The 17,602-nt window shown below is 34.0% G+C and overlaps 1 protein-coding gene across 7 annotated transcripts in view; it reads right to left on the bottom strand.

The window, feature by feature from the left end:
• CEP290 (centrosomal protein 290) overlaps positions 1-17,602 on the bottom strand; it is a 52,560-nt gene that overhangs the window by 1,074 nt on the left and 33,884 nt on the right. For 5 of the 7 annotated variants that reach the window (XM_064655497.1, XM_064655501.1, XM_064655499.1 and 2 more), the window contains 18 exons: positions 16,953-17,143; positions 16,050-16,263; positions 15,729-15,866; positions 15,417-15,638; positions 14,963-15,079; positions 13,418-13,563; positions 12,188-12,343; positions 11,479-11,602; positions 10,271-10,918; positions 9,078-9,212; positions 8,697-8,783; positions 6,815-6,979; positions 6,370-6,492; positions 5,905-6,065; positions 2,856-2,997; positions 1,207-1,280; positions 957-1,060; positions 21-106 (listed from right to left, as the gene is read on the bottom strand). In XM_064655497.1, the coding sequence (XP_064511567.1) occupies positions 21-106; positions 957-1,060; positions 1,207-1,280; positions 2,856-2,997; positions 5,905-6,065; positions 6,370-6,492; positions 6,815-6,979; positions 8,697-8,783; positions 9,078-9,212; positions 10,271-10,918; positions 11,479-11,602; positions 12,188-12,343; positions 13,418-13,563; positions 14,963-15,079; positions 15,417-15,638; positions 15,729-15,866; positions 16,050-16,263; positions 16,953-17,143 (3,033 nt within the window). The remainder of the gene's footprint in view (positions 1-20; positions 107-956; positions 1,061-1,206; positions 1,281-2,855; positions 2,998-5,904; positions 6,066-6,369; positions 6,493-6,814; positions 6,980-8,696; positions 8,784-9,077; positions 9,213-10,270; positions 10,919-11,478; positions 11,603-12,187; positions 12,344-13,417; positions 13,564-14,962; positions 15,080-15,416; positions 15,639-15,728; positions 15,867-16,049; positions 16,264-16,952; positions 17,144-17,602) is intronic. The other 2 variants (XM_064655502.1, XM_064655504.1) reach the window with 1 other exon arrangement.

Genomic DNA, 17,602 nt, shown 5'->3' with positions numbered 1-17,602 from the left:
GGATGATCCTTGCAACTCACCTTTAATTGCTGTTTTTCCAGCTCTAGGGCTTTCAGCTGTGTCTGGAGGTCAGCTATTTTATCCTTCTCTACAATTTCATTATGCCCTGTAAAAATAATGATGATTTTTTATGAAATTTAAAGTAATGAAAATCCATGGCACAAATAATCTTGTTCGAGTAGTTCTGCATCTCCTGAAAGCTGAAACAGTTGAAGTGTGTAAACCCAGCTGGGATCACCAAAAATTCAAGTCATCTGGGCTTTTCCTTAGTTCTTGTGAAAATTAGACAGTGGTGTCTAGTTCTTGTGATTGAATGCAGTAGTCCAGTGACCAGTATGTTAGCACACTTCTGAGAAATATGACATGTATGCTTTCTCTGAATTAAGCGCAGGAAGTCTGGAAATAACATTAGGATCTTGTTATCTGTATTCTTAAATTCAAGAGGGTTAGTTTGTTTTGGTTTTATTCTTCCAGTCATATGGCAATGTGCTACTCCGTAGTGTTCTGCTTTTCCCATGGGACTGATGCCTGCTAAATCTTAAGTTATTCACAGAGCTGCTATCTGGAAGTAGGCAGTCATTCTCCAGCAGCTTAGAACTCAAAGCAAAAGAGTATTTTCGTGAATGACTGATATCTTACAAACAGTCTTTTGAGGCTAATAAAACAAGTGGTGGCATGAACTACACACCTTGTGAGGAAAAAATCATACAAAGATTACAGTCTCTTGCTCAGGATAACTGATTATGGAGATTTTTACTAAGAATTCTCTACAAAAGGCTTGTATATGTACTCAAAAATCCAAGGCCTTAGTCTGCTACAGTTTACACTATTTCGGCATTAATCTAAATCAAACAGTTCTTTAGATTTATTATCACTTTGCACAAATATATTTAGTAAAAATAGTTTTAGGCTCCAAATACAGGAAGATCTTTATATTAGGTATTGAAAATTATTACCAGCTGCCAGATCTTCACTTGTATAGGTGTGTCTGTGGTGCTTATAATCCTCCATCTGGTGGATTAGTTCTGCTTTTTCTTTCTCTAATACATTATTAGTTAATCTGGAATATAAAACAATTTTAGAATAATTTTTAAAAATTATTAAAGTATTTTAGAACTTTAACTAGAAATGTGCAATAGACATTTCCTGGTCATTCTTATTTCATGCATATTGGCTGAGGTATTTATTTATTTAGAAGTATGTTACCTTAAAAGCTGAAGCTCCTTGATGAGGCTTTGCTCTGTCCTTGCACCTTCAGGAAGATATTTGAGAAGCTTAATCTTAAAAGAAAAATGAAGAAAGTTTTACTTATGCAAACAGCATCCATGAACAACACAGTTCAGACAGTTTTCTTGGACCCAGGATTAAAAAATGAATGAAAATAATACTAAAGATGTAACCAAGTACTAGGTTATCAAAAAAAAAGAAGCCAAGTGTTCATCTACTGACAGTTTGTATGAAGCTAATTCTCAGCAGCCTTTTCAAAGTTTGCATAGATCATTGCTACATATTTCATGAAGGATGAAAAAAAAAATTATTCAGAAGTTAGATTTACAAAAAAAGTTAGACACATAGCTACATCAGCATAATTTATACAGATGCTTAAGGAAGTGATATGCCTAAATCATTAAGTGCTTTAAAAATACTACTGATGTACTTATTTGCATCCCTAGGTGTTCAAGTTCCTTTTGAAAGATAATATGAAAAGCCTGTAATTTTGCAGTGAAAACCCAAATGAGTGTACATTGACTAGGTATGACCTGCAGTCATTAAGTTAGAATAGGTCCCTGACCAGAGAGGGAACAAGCCTCTAGAAGTGCCTTTTGGTAAAGATGCTAAAGCAAAAAAAAATAGTGTTCTAAATAGAAGATAATATACAGTTTATGAATGTGGTGACAATTTATGAACCCTCACGAGGCTACTGTTAATGATAGGCTTTTGTTCTGATTCTACCTAAAATGTTAAGCATCTGGGTACCACATAATGAAAGATTTTTATCTCTGAGTTAATTTTGCTGCTGGTATACACTTCATGTTAATAACGCTGACATTATAGAAAAGGGAAAACAAGCAAAAATTAACAAAATGGTTGTTTTTTAGGAATCAATTCCAAGTTCTATGTATTGAACACATCTACTTCTTACATAATATACATATGAATTCCCACACTGCAAGTTTTGTATTTGATGCCTTACACTGAAAATGGCTGGTACAAGACCATTGTACAGTGTGGGGAAGAAAACACATACATATTAACAAACGAGAAGATGGAAGCTGACCTAGGTGAATAGTCCTAGGACTGCATCTCTGGAGTACTTAAAAGCCAGAATGTGGTACATCTTTTCAAAGGTACCTGAGTTTTAAAATTACATCACCTCTTCCATACATAAAATAGTATCTGAAAGACTTATGAGAGGCTACATGTAAGAGGCCGTGTTGGAAACAAATCAAGATCCCATTTAGGATGGCTAAGTTAATCCTCCCCCCCGAAAACCTGTAAGGAGCAGAGAAGTCTGCAGAACAAGCTAGAAGGATTTTAAAGACCATTTGAAGTATCTGTACTTACAGGCTTCCATGTGATCAGAAACTATAGTAAAAAAAGGCGTACAGAAGAACATAGCAGAAAAACACAGTTTCCCCCTAAGGCTGCAAGTCAAGAATATATATTGATAATATGTGGTAAACCTCATTAATTGGCTAAAATATGTAAATATATTTGAGGCAGCTATGACTGAAAAAAACTGTAAAAGAAAGGATTAGAGAAAAAATAACTACTTTGCCACTACAGACATTAGAAAGACATAAATTAATAATAATCATTCTATTCTCAGAGTCATCTGGCTAAATTTTACTCACTTGTTCTTTTAGATCTTGTAAATTTTTATCGGCATTGTGTTCACGTTCTCTTGCTTCCTGAAGCAGCCGTTTAAGGTCAGCAATGCTTTGGGTTTTTTTAGCAATATCCATTTCCATTTCCTTCAACTTAGTTTCATGCATCCTGGTAGTAGTTTTATTTAGAAAAATATAAGGGCAGAAATACAGATTTAAATATGAGAATAAATTGCCATAAAATAAACCCTAAAATATGCTTGGGACATTGGCCTTGAAAATAATTACTGGTCTTATAAATACAGCGTGCTGAAAGAAGCATAATGAAAAATACATATTTAATTTTAGAACAAAAGCTTTTCCAGATATTACACTTTGGTGGATCTTTCTTTATGTCTACCTTTTATTAAAGGGTGATGGGAATCTTTTCATGCTATTGCACATAAACCCCAAACTACTTCATGCTAAAAGGATGCCTGTTACTGATGCAGTATGTAGACTGTTGGGTCTTTGTTGTACCTTTGACAGTATTTTTCTTTGTACTGAGAAAAGGGCTAATACAGATACAGAAGAGAAAGACTCCAAGGGCAAAACTGTTCTACAATAAATTAGTTTACCCTGAAGTAACAGCAGTCTGAGAATGATTCCATTTTGCTTTCAGCTGTACAAGGCTACAAAAAGGTTTGTGTAGAATCCAAAATGTTGGAAGGTACCTCTGGAGATCATGTAGTCCAGTCTCCCATCTGAAGTGGATTATCAGACAGCAAACATTTTGCTCCATGTCAAAGAGCCTTCTGAAGGGTCCCTTGGATGACACCCCTTTGCCCTATTGAATACTTTCTGTTACCACATATGCTTTGGAATATGTGCTAGTGAGGTGGATTGCATGTTAAAGTGCCTCAAGCAGCTCCTCTGGATTAGTAATTTCTTAATGTTATTAACTTACTTTAAATTCATGTTAAATTAAATGCACATAAAAGTTTTTATTCACAAGCTGAAATAGGCAAGTACAATTAAGCACAACCATGTATTTTATAGCTGTCTATACACAACTACATATCTCTATCAAGTAAATAGGACTAAGTAGAAATGTTCTTCCAAAGAAGTGAAGAACTAAAAGAATAACTGTATTAAAACTACTGAACCTACACTAGCTGTTAAAGGCCTACCATCTTCACTGCATGTTTGTATCTTTCTCCTGTGGTCAGCAGCTAGTTTTGCCCACCTTCCTTATGCTAAATATGACCTTGCATAGAGACATTTTATCTCACTAGATAGTGTGGGGAAAAGTTAAAAAAAAGGAATGGCTTTCTGAAGTCTTAGTGAAATGAAATGGCTCAGCAATATGCAAGAGAAGCACAAGAACTCCCCCAAGGGATCGTGTGGGATTGCAAGATGAAAGTGGGTAAAATCTTGGAATTGCAAGATGAAAGTGGGTAAAATCTTGGATATCAACAGTGATCTGACCTAAGATGAAATCAGAGAAGTCTCTCTCCTGTCCAGCTGATTTTCTGCCCTAATAAAATTACTGTCAGAGGTTCTGATTTTGTAGATACCTTTCACTTCTGTTTACAACTGTTCAAGAGTACTTTTGCAGTACATCATCTTATTTCACCCTGACATCATACAGGATTCCAGACCTAAGAAATTTTTACCAAAAATTTTCTCTATTCAACCCTTATGCAGGACACAGGCTGCTTATTTCTCTTAATAGCCTAAGCATTGTTACATTTCTTTTGTCCTTTTCTGAGGTCCAGCAGTACAAGACATGATATCCAACTAAAAACTTGCCTCAAGAAGGGCAAAATTCTCCTTCCTTGTCCACTTTGATGAATCATGAGCATATTTCATGTGAACGTATCTTGAGATATATATATAATGAATATTCTATATCAATCTGTTAATTATATCTGTTCATCTATATGTTAGTGTGACATATAACTACTATTTTTGTGCTATTCACAAAATGGGTTTAATAGTAACGCTTCTTGGACTGACCATGCCTTTGGAGTGACCATTTGCCAAAATCATATCTGTAAGCAAACCAGAAACCACAGAGCGAAAGAGCTTGCTTCTAGAAAAGAATGAATGGAATTAGAGTTGTTCAGGCTGTAGAGTCAAGATCTCCAGCCTGTGTAAGTAGGTTGTCACAGAAAAAGTATAAAATTCCACTAATTGTGGAGGTAAAGATAAAAAGTAATTCTGCTTTACAACTTAGGCATACAATCATAAAACTTCTTTTTAGTTTGTTCCATGTTGTGTGATACAAGTGATAGGTAACTTTCAGATAACTTATTGCTAAAGAGTCGTTCACATTTACTAGTATTAGCAAACAAATTTTTGATGCTGATTTCCAAGTCTGAGTTTTATCTAAAAATCTAGAAATGGTGATTCTCAAACTTCATTTTATATACTGGAAAAGATACGGCTGATCTCAGTTTTTCTCCCTTCTACAAAAAGCAGAATCAGCTGGCTGGCTGCAATTCTGGGCCTACAGAACACACAGGAAGGATCTTCTGCTGTGCCTACTTGTCCCAAAGACTACAGAAATCACAGTGGCTTTTCTAACACAACCTCTGCACATTCATATGGTTAAAGGTAGATTCAAATGCTACTCAACTGGAAAATGCAGGTTTCTGGCTTAAATTTTTTGTTCCAGATTGTTGTTCATGCAGTAAATTATTGAAATACTTTCTGTGTTCAGCAGAAATGCTGACATTGCACAAAGCAAAAACACAATACGTTCAAGCAGCAGGGAACACAAAATACTTCCTTTACCTGAACTATCCAGAGATCTAGAGCTGATCTGAAGAGTGGAGATAAATAACTGGCTTCTATATAGAGGAAACAGCTAACAAGGCCAGTATTTAAAGACACTAGGTCTCTGCTAGATTCATATCAGAGATCTGTATACTGATTCTATATATTAATATAGAAACATAAAATAAATTATGGATAATATAAAACTATCTTCAAAAGAGAGATGAAAAATTATGAAAGTGTAACTTGTTTGTTAATATTTAAAGAGGATTTAACACTTGTGTTTATCTTCCTTACTACCTTTTTGAATTCCTACCTTGTTACAATAGACTTCCAGCTTTTGCTGTCAGCTCCATCAAGTTGGCTCTCAGCCAAATTTAGCTTCTTTATGGTTTCCTCCAGCTGTACAGTTAACTTTTCATTTAATATCTCCAAGTTATTCTTCACTATTCGTAGCTTCTCTCCACTGTCAGCTTCCTGTTGTTCAGTAAAACCAAATGTTTATAGAATACTTAACCTCACATGAAACACAGTATTATCTAAAATGATGGTGACATAGGCTGATTTAGAGGAAAACCGCATCCAAAATTACTAGCACTTCAGTTTCTTAATTCTGTCTTGCCCTAGTCCTTGGATATCTCTTCTCTACATATAATGAAAAAATCTGTCATAGCAACATCAGTGCTATATCAACCATTAAAAAACAAACAAACAAACCAACCATGTATTTATACACTCGCCACAACCAGTGGAGTAAAGGGATGCATTATAATGACTGTACCTTTTTCAGTTCTTTACGCAGTCTTTCGTTTTCAGCAATGACTTTTTCCATTCCTTTGGTTTTAGATTCAAAACGCATACTCAGCTGGTCCCCCAGATCACGTTTCATTTTTTCCATTTCAGACTAAATATCAAACAGTTTGTTAAAGCACGTATACATTGCTTAGTAGAAAATTTCAGATTTCAATTTTTAAAACACAGCATAGTTACAGCTACTTAGCACAATAAACATAACATTTCGTCAGATAATTAAATATATCCTTAAGGTACAACATACCTTATTCAGTATGTTATGCTAAAATTAAGTTCTGCTTTTCTGTTCTATGTTTCATATTTTTAAAACACTTGTGCCAATCAATATCAACAACAGCCTTGCTGCTCCATTTTTTTTACTAACTTGCATATAAACTGTGACCTAAATATAGTCACTGGAGATAATTCAGTACCTTTAGCCCCTCATTTTCTTGTTCAAGACCAAGTAATTTCTCATTTGAAACCACAGCTGGTGCTTTCTTCAGTTCTTCATTTTCTCTTTGGAGTCTCTCTACAACCTTTTTCATCAAACCAATTGTTTTTTCCAATTCTGGGACTGTCTTTCCACTTCTACCAGCCTACAGAGAGGGAGGGAAAAAAAGTAAAAGTAAGCAAATAGTTCATCTTAACATTCTAAGATACTATAAATCTTACTTTATTGCTTATTTTCCCATTGCAACTCATAAAAGAATGATGCATTATTTTGGTATAACTTGAACCCTAGAATTCCTTGCATGCTTAGTTCCCCAAAATGTCTAATAATATATTCACCCCCAAAGTCAACATATCAGCTCCTGCATTTTCTATGTTACCCAAGAAAGTTGCCGTTAAGTCTCAAAATCTGCTGTATTTTATGAACTAAACTGAAACATTAGAAAAATAAATCAAAGATCTACTTAATTTTTAGCTTTTCTTGTAGACCAATTCCCCAGTCCAACAGATTGTGCAATTGTTTAAATGCTAATACTGTTGGGAGGATTGGAGGAGAAGAATGGCTGGGAGCTTGAGGGAGGAAAAGAGGGCCATTTTTTAGCAACCCTACTTCTGCTGAGTTAAAGTCACAGGAGAACTACATTTTAAAGCATAGATCTCCCTTTCCAAAGGCATATATTCTTCTTGAAGGATGATAAATAAATAAATGTGGGGGAAAATCTTGTAATTTCTCCATTTTTCTTCTTTCACTGCATTAATTGATGAGTTAGAAAAGCTGTTAAAGAGTCTTCAAAACCATTTATTTTTTCATCATTTTTGTAGTGATTTCCTCAGCAATAATAATTTAAAGATGCTGACTCTAGTTCCAGGCCCATGAGGTACCTCCTTTTCTTTCTAAGATAGGAGCATAGTACAGTGTAAAATAGGGAATATTTTACTCCCTGGAGCTCCACATAAATCTATATAGCAACCAAGTCTCAGAAGTAAAAATTACTTATTCTTCTTCTCTAAAATAATTGGAAGGATTAGGAGGTTTGCGTTGGTACACAACAGAGTTAAAGAAAAACCTGTCACATCTTGGTGCCTGAAAAGGAAAGAAAAGAACAAAATTTGCTGCCTTCTCAGAACCCTTGCATACAACAGTTTCATTGCCTTGTCCAAAAATTACCACTGCACAAGAAGAAAAAATAAACAAGCAGTTCACGCAAGGTTTGAGTAAAAGAATGGAAAATTATCTTTTCCAGGTACCCAGAAGCAGAACTCATTCTCCTTTTATACTGAAAGAGCTACAAAGGCACTGAAGAGCTTTTAATTAAGTCAGCTTCCTTTAAAAGGTCATACAAATAGTCTGACAAGTTAGGGGCAAGAAACATATTGGGCACTGCTGAAGACTTTTTTTCCTTTAACTTCTGAAATATTGTTCTATTAAAGTAGTTAACAGTAGCTGGAGTAAAATTTAACTGTGTCATCTTGTGTAGTACAACAAACAAAAACCTTCACTAGCAATAACTTACACTTTGTAACATCTACATCAAGTAAAATAATTTAAATAAATACACTAATATAATTTTCATTATTACAGCTGTAACTGAAATGTATTGTATAAATATGTTTCTGAAGATAACTAATCCAAGTGATAAAATAAGGCCATGATAGAGTACATATTTAAGTGTAGTTGTAGTCCTTCTAATGGTCCTGTTAACTTAATTTCATTAATTTATTATAGCAGTTTATCAATAAAATAAACAAGAACAATTAATATTTGCTTTTGTTTGATTCCAAGTAATTTTGCTTCAATAAAACTTTGAGCTTTTTCTTTTCATTCTCATTTAATTATGATGAAAATGCTGATACAATACTCACCCCTCTAAAGCTGCCCAGCTTTCGTTCAACATCTGCTTTCTCTTTTTTGAGAAGTTCACACATTTCTTTTAAGTCATCTACTTGGTCCTACCAAAAAAAAAAAAAAAGCAATAAGCAATTTAATTAGATCTCAAATTGACGTGAACAGTTGGTGAAAAAAATTACAATTGGTATTTCAACTGGTTAACTTTGAAAAATTTAAGAGAAAGCACTTTCCCATATTAATGACATTTTCTATCATTTCCACCAGCAATTCAACCTTCTCAACTTCTGTAAAAACATGAAAAACTTACAGTATGTACAGAAAAAATATCCGTTTCTTTTTAAACAATTCTTTAACCTGTGTCAGAATAAAGAGGACTAAAGGTAAAAAGATGTTACCTTTAGTCTTGGCAAATCTTTATTGGCCTGCTCTAGCTGGAATCTTAGCTCAACATTTTCAGATGACAATCTTAGATTTTCCTTTAAAACTTCTTGTTCTCTTTGATACTGATCACTTGACCCTATTCCTGATGTCTTGAGAAAACAGAAGGGAAAAAAATTATTAAGTGGTAATGCACTAATTCAATACAACTATCAGTTGTAGCTGATTAAGAGCAACAGATAATTAGTATTTTTCACAGAAATAAAACAAGATGGTATTATCACCAGTTTTGATCTAATCTACTTTAACACCTCTTACATTTCCTAAACTTGCTTAACTGTTAAGGGAATTTTACAAATCAGTATAAACCAGTAAAAATTTCGTCAAACCAAAATTAACTCTCAAATTATTGGGTAGAAATAAATTCCAAAATCTAAAAGACAAAAAAGCTACTGAGTGTAGTAAGTTGTGACACTGTTTCTGGGAACAGCATCTAATTTTAAGGATATATTCAGATAGTTTTTTAAATAGTAAATATGTCATAAGACATTTCAGTTATGTCAAATAGATCACAGAGCAAGTCAGGAACAGTAGTATGTAACTCTTGTTCTTAGTTTGTTATCTCCTACAATCTTAAGTCTTTATCCATGGAGGCTAGTAATTTCTATTACATGAAGAGTGCTTTGCAATGTTTTATATTGCCAATTCAAATCATAACTATATGGTAAATTATTTTGCCTGACTAGTAAAGAGTAAAACCTTTTAATGACAAAATAATCAGTGTTTTTCACTTATGTAATTATGGAATTAACTTTATGATTCATTACTTTACCACTAATAACAGGAATAAAGTATTTGCTTCAATAAAGCACATTTTTTAGTATAAGTCTAAGTAAGAAGTAAGTAAGTGTAAGTAAGAAGATATCATAAGTCTCTTAAAGAATGAAGATCATCAGCTAGCTGCATGTATCATTGAGGTTTTTTGTAAACTCTCTGGATCAAAATTTTAGTATTGACAGTAGCTTACTTGTGAGTTCTCATGCATGCCTATCACGAAAGTACAAGGTTTGCTTTATGGACCACTTGATGACTAGACTTCAATATCCCTGCAGACCATGCATAGGAGAGCATGGCTTTATCAAAATCAAACTATTCTATTTCTTTATCATTTATACTGAAGAAATGCTAGGGGGACACTACAGTATCAAACCTTGGGCATTTCACACAATTCTGAGGTTGTTTCAACCCTTTCTGTACAGTTTCGGTAATTTTCATGTGTATTCTCTGTAGTGTGTTGATTCATTTCATTATTCACATTTATTTTGTCTGCTTCACAGTCATTAGCTTGAGTAGAAAGTTCCCCCGAATCAGACTGATTGCAGCTCATTCTGTCAGTATTAGGCTCTTCTACACCTTCTTCTTCATCCACATTTGATTGTTTGAAGATTTCTTGCTTGCTCTCTTCTTCACATTCCTCATTAACTTTTCCTTTTTCAGGCTGGGTTGTATTTTCTTCTTTTTCACTGCAGTTCTCTTTATCATATTCAGCTATATTTTTGTTTTCCAATACTTCTGTAGAAAAATCTGTGTCCTTCCATTTCTCATCACCTTCAGGATGCTGTTCAGGAGACACCTCTGTGCTTGCATCTGCAGTAGCCTCCTGGCCTTTGTTATGCATGATGCAGGTTTGTGTGTGTGCTTCCTCATCTATTTCATTGCCATCAGTAATGCTATTATTAGCCTGATGTTTCATTTCATCCCTACTCGAAACAGATTTCTTTTGAAGGAAATTCAGATACTTTTGTTTACTGACAGTGATAGGAACAGATTCGGTCACTTTAGTCTGGTCACATCTACTCTGATTCAAGTTGAAGATAGAGTGAAGCATGAAAGAAAAGCAGAACACAGTAAAATAAAACAGGAAATAAAGAAAACTAGAATGTATTGTTAAGGCTATTCTTGAAAGATTAAGGTAACTTAATAATGTAAAGCTTGCAATATAATGAACCTTGTAAAAATCAAAGCACAACAAAAACACCTAATGTAACTGAAATGCAGCTCAGTATTTCCCCAAATTCTGTGCATCCTAAATTTTCAATCAATATGTAATATTCTCTCAGTTGCAGACTGCTATATTTAAAAATACATTTTCCTTATTTCTCCACATATACTAGAATACTGAATATTTCAGTGTCTACCCATAGAACACAGAAACTATAAGTTTTGGGGGTTGGGGGATTTTTTTAGGTTTCTTTTGTTGTTTTAAAACCACTAAAAGTTGAGTATTTCGTATCATGTTCTAGAATACTGTCATTTGAATAAAACCACCTAAATGACACGGAATACCAAATAGATAACAAATATTTTTGATAAGTAGGTGCATTTCCTCTAGGTATTATGGTTATATTATTAACTTACTGAGGGTCTTGAAAATGTCTCTCTCGAATATTGTCTCTGCAATGCATGAAGCTTTTCCTGGAGGTATAGGTTTTTGAAATGTAAATCTTCTACAACAGAATCTCTTGGGATTGCTTGCAGTGTTCTACATCGAAAAACAAGTCAAGGCAAAACAAACAAACAGCTATTAATACAGAAAAACATCCCTTAAGGTAAAAACACCATGAACTTCTGGATTTCTATGTTGGATTTTCCAGTATTACTGAGCTAGTTATTCTACATCAATGTTAGCCATATAAACTATTTGAACTAACACCTGTGAATGGACAATACATACATGTACAGCCTCTTCTACTCAGATACATTGTCCACTGTGATAGTGAATACACTGATTAAGAATACACTCCCTAAGTGCACTTAGCAGTTTCAGTAACTTCCACCAACTCTAAACTGTAGTTATAATTTTACACATTAGGAGCCGTATGTTTTTCACATTATTTAGCTTTTTAGAATAATGAACAAATGCTGCATATTCTCTTAACATGCACAACTGCTCCCAAATAGTTTTAAGTTTGCTCATCACAGACTCAAAGAATAATTTTTTTTAATTTCTGTCTGTTTTTTTTCCTTACTGAATTAGTTCGCCTCTTAGAGACCATCTCATTCCACACATTTTTTACTAATTTAGATTTTTTTCGCTTTTTATAGATTCTTTTAAAAAGACTCTCACCTCAAGTGTGCAACTTCATTTTCTAACTCTAGATTCCGTTTTCTTAGTTCTTCCACTTCTTTTTCAGTTTCTGAGGCTCTTACTCCAACAACACGGTCAACAGTGACACCAGTAGTTTTCAGTTTCTTCTGCAGAGCAATTTTCTCTTTTTCAGTCCTGAAACATCCAGTAAACTTACATTTAAAAGTTTATTTGCTAACTTGCTTTCTTTAGTAGAAAATATTTCCTGTCTTAAAGAATCTACATTTGCAATTTATTTGCTCAGTGAACCATACCCCCTTTTCTTTTTAACCAGGTTACCATGGAGATACTAAAAAAACATGACCTAAACCTGAAAAAAACAATGAACATCAAGTCAGTATCATGCATGTCATAAACCACTTGTTGGTTTTGCCTTTGTTCACTTGGAAATTCATGCAAGACTTGCTAAGAATAAATGCTGTTTTGAAGCAGTTTGAATCCACCATTTAACAACAGCTACAATTACTATCACAGTTTTCTTTCTCTTCTGCATCTTTTGTCAGTAAACCCCTGCTATTACTGTACCGAAGTAAATATAAAACCTGCAGAGGGTTTGCACATATGGTTGTTTTTTTTAAAAGGCTTCCATCTCATAAGCCTAGAACAGTCACTACTGCAGTAGCACTACATGTAACAGTAGCACAGCATCCAGTCCTCATCATGGCTGGGCTTCCTGAACGAAGATTTGGGGAGGGCTCTACCCACGTTTGTTACAAGCGCGCTGGTGGCTAAAAAGGCCAATACCAGACAGACATGTCCAGTTGCAAAAGGCACAGCAGAAAGACTCCTTAGGTGGTATATTCTGGAAGGCACGATTCTTTCTGCGTTGTCTTTTCTCCTCGAGAGTGATTCTAGCAGCCTGATTAAATAACACAGAGGTGAGAAACAGCCTGTCTTCCTAAAGCTGTTATTTGCTTTATGAGAATAACAGAATCCTAAGACAGGAAGCATAATAAAGGACTTAAATTAATTTTATTTTGATACAGTTTTTTCTAATAAAGCTTGTTGGCTTCTACAAGGGAAATGATATTAGAGGAGTAAGTAATCTGCTGCTTGAGATTAACTAATCATTTTAATCTCAATAGCAATGTCAAATTCTCACCATCAATCTTATAAACACAACAAACTGCAATAATTATTACATGAAAATCATATTTAGATTTCCCTTATGTCATCATTTTGTAGCTGAATCGATTAAAACCAACTCACTTTGTATAAATTTCCTTCAATGTATTTAGCTGTTTGGATAAAGCATCTGCCTCTTTTTCCTTTTCCCTTAGTTTGTTTCGCAGTCCTTCCATTCTGATTTGCCATTTTTTACCTTCTTCCCATCTAATTATTTCCTCCTTGGGGGTCTGTGAAGAACATAAGCAAATTATGTATATCCTTTTGAGTTTTTTTCTTGAAGTAAAACAAGAAAACACATTAGAAAACTAAATAATATATTCTTCATTTATCAATTTAAACCAGGAAGCCATAGCAGGCATGTATGATTTACCACAGCTAAATAGCAGGTTTGGCTGGATATGCTGTGTAAAGTATATAAAGGTAATACAGTTTAATGCTGTTACCAAATTCTTCCTTAGCTTTTAACAGTCATTTTACAAAAAAAGGAGTGGCACCTTTTATGAAATTAGAGGTGCCATTGCAATCTATCCATTTACTTTGAATTACACATTAGACAGATTTAAGAAAAAGCAGGGGTTTTTCTCTGCCTATTTAAAACATTATCTGTCTTCTGCAGATCTCCAGGGGCATATTTAAAACATTATCTGTCTTCTGCACAGTTTTTTTTCCTATGAGAAATGGAATCTCTACTTAGAGTTAACAATTCAGTAACTATAAATTATACATTGGTTAAAACCAGTACCTATGGCATTGCAAACGGGTACTGAAAGATCACAGTCAGTATTCCTGTAAGCAATTTTTGGTTTGGTTTGGGGTTTTGTTTGTTTGTTTATTTTTAATTGGAATTTTCCCTTCCCCAGTTATCCCCTGTACTTTGTTGTCTGTCTTTTTTCTAAACAGTTACTGCTACTAAGGAAAGGAAGGAAAGGAAAATCTCAGAAAACAGGAAAAATACATGCTAAGTGTGAGAAAAATACCTCTAGACACAAAGCAACAGGTATTTAAAACATTTCAAATTCAGTGGATCCATAAGTCCAGTCCTAGAATAATACTTAATATCATAACTACTCTGAATGTCATTATACAAGCATGCTGTAATATTCCAGTATACTTTATGATTAGTATGAGAAGCTGCTAATTAGTTACCGAAGTAGTAACAAGGAAAACACCAAACAACTGGTAAATTAACACAACTCCAATTGCTCAGAACCTCTTGTATGTGGAGATCACTATTGTGAAGGATAATCACCTATAGAGATATCATCCCTTTTAGGATTCATTCTTTTGCTCCTAATTACTTTGTGTTTTTACCATTGCATCGATTTCACAGAGGCACATTTGACAGCACTTACGTAATAAATTTAACTGCTACCTACAAAATCTTAGTTTTCTAAGATTTTTAATGGATCTTTAATTCTACAAAAAAGGCAGGAAAACATTAATATACCAGTACTAAGTAACAAGAGCAGTAACAAAGACCATGGGAAACATGAAGAAGTTGCAGCCATGAAACTGCTTTTCTTCTGGTCAAGTTTGGTTGGTTGGTTTTAGAAGCAACTGGGAGAGTAGAACTGCCTTGATCTAGGCTGATGATGTCTTCAATGCCACAATATAAATATCACATACCTTGTCTTCTCTTACACCTTTTTTTTCTGTTTCTTCACACTTTGTCTCAAGTTCACTCTCCAACTTTTTAATTTTTTTCTGAAGCACATCTATCAGATTTTGTTCATCAACTTTGCTCTGAAAAATTACAAATTTTTACAAACTTCAAGTTTAGTGATTGCTACCTAAGTTGTTTTTTTCTCAAGTAAAAAAATAAGGATTTTAATTCCACATTTGTAGAATTTGTTTAGAACCTCAATGATGTTTTTAAAATTATCTTTAAAGTATTATAGTATTGGAACATAACTTTGCACTCTGAATTGAATAATCAGCAGCAGGTATAACTCTTAAAAAATAATTAGATGATTCTCCTGTAAGTCAGGAGAAGCCAAAAAGACTTAATCTTTTCCCCCCAAACCAGCACATCTATACAGAAACTGGACCAACATGAAACAGTTTGAAAAATCACTTCTACCTGAATGCTACTGCTCAGTCTCCTAATACGGTTCTTCAGTTCTTCATTTTCTTTTTCCATTTCATTTTTTTCCCTCGATATTTTAGCAAATGCTTTTTGTTTCCTCTGAAGTTCTTGGTTCAGCTCATCCCTTTCATCAGACAAAGAAGTTTCCTTGGTTTTACTTATTTTAAGGTTGTCTGTAAGCTTTGAAATCTGATTATTCAATTCCTCTACCTGTGTCTAGAAGAAAACAAACAAACCAGCAAAGCCCACAAATCAGGGTTATCAACGATACAACAAAGCAGTACAACGATGCCACCTAGTACTCACCGTAAGCCCCTTTGTTTCTCTGTCAACAATCTCCTGGACATTCATATATGCCTCTTTTTGTGATGCAGCAGAAATAATCTGCTGTTCAGCATTAGCAGTCATTTCTGCTCGGAGTTCCAGAAGTGCTTTACTCAAAGCCTGAAAGTAATTGAATTTTTTTTAAGTGAAGATGCTGCTAAAAAACAAGAAAAGGCAATTATATTTTACCGTGGTATATTACGCAATTATATTCTATCTCCTGCTCAACTACACAAAGGATTCTTAAGCATTGAGAAACACTAAACATTTAAGTGGCATGGAGATTAATTTTTGTTAACTAACTTTGTGCTGGTTCTCTTTTATGGCTAATTGGCTCTTCAGCTGTTCCACCAGGTTTTTCAGTGTTGCTGTGGGTGCTCTGGTATTTGCTTCTTTTTGGACCTCTAGTTCAGCTTTTACATTTGCTAATTCCTTCTCCTTCTGAGATAATATATTCCTCAATTCATTTGCTTCATGTTTTATTTGTTCCATATCAACTGTGTGCTTTTCCTGAAGCCTAATAAAAAATAAGCATTAATAGGGTACACTGCAATAATTAACAAATTCCAAATAAATAACATAGGGCATGATTTATATTTTTTATTATTATTAAAACAAATGACACTCAGATTTGGAAACAGCAAAAAAAGACTGACTCAACAAACGTGGCCTCGATTTAATAAGAAGACTCAAGAAAGACTCAAGACTCAAGAAAGTCAGCAAAATCAGATTAGAGTATTGTTCATTCTCATTCCTGGCCCTTAGAGGTTAAAAAAAAAATCATACTTTTCTCCTTTTAAACACCAGCTAAATTTTCATGAGTTTAAACTGGTCAGCAGCAAACCCAAACGGATATATCAGGGGGAGAAAAACAACAAAACACAAGACAGCAGATAATACAGTAACTTAAAAATAACTTTCTTACCAAGACTCCTCAAATACTTTTTCACTGATTGCGACAAAGCTAACAACTGAAAGGCACTTTTCCAAGCCACAGTTTTTCAGTATTATCCCCAGTGAAGGGCTACAGATTAAAATTAACTTATAGTTACCAACTATACTAATGCTTTTGAGTTAGTTTTTTTCAGTTAAATCTTAAATTCAGCAAAAACATGTTCAATTTGATAGATCAGTCCTGTAGTAGCAACACATAACTGACTTGATCCACTCCAGGTTGTGACTTACGTTAACAGTCTAAAAACTTACTGGACTCTGATGGTCTCAAACTCATTGATTTTCATTATAGTAATTTGTTTTTGTTTCTCCAAATCAGATGATGTTTTCTTTAATTTTCCAACAAGTGAAGCAAGAGAATTATCCTGTTCGGCTACAGTTTGCTCTAAGCGGTGAAAATATTTGCTGTTGGAAAGTGATAAAGAAGACTTTTTCCCTAATTCCTGTAAAATAGAGCAAATGCACATGATAAACACTTTAAGCTTTAAATTAAAGATAACCATTAGTGATGCATTTTTAACTCAATCCTAAATATACCTAAGCATTCATAGCTAATACATTTATTTACTGAGATGTGACTCTTAGTTCACAGAGAAACCAGTCACACTGGTTTGAAAAGAATTTTGTGCATCTAATGATCAACAGAATAACCAGTTAAAACAGGTTTCACCTTACCATAAAGTGTAGAAAGAAATTTCATATTGAAATGGGATAGTTTAATATAACTATAGATTGAATGAGATGAATAGAAAACAAAATATAACTCTCTCCTAGAAGTCTCCGTAAGGATGATATCAAAAATAGGGACTGAGGTGGTAACTTTGGTTTCTTATACATGACTTCTAATCCATCTCATGTGAATTCTCTCAAGAACAATACAATAACTGTATCAATCACACTTT

The sequence above is a fragment of the Pseudopipra pipra genome, chromosome 5, assembly GCF_036250125.1.
Source record: "Pseudopipra pipra isolate bDixPip1 chromosome 5, bDixPip1.hap1, whole genome shotgun sequence".
NCBI classification, from domain to species: Eukaryota; Metazoa; Chordata; class Aves; order Passeriformes; family Pipridae; genus Pseudopipra; species Pseudopipra pipra.
The sequence above is the reverse complement of the archived record's forward strand: the minus strand, read 5'-3'. Positions and strand labels throughout refer to the sequence as shown.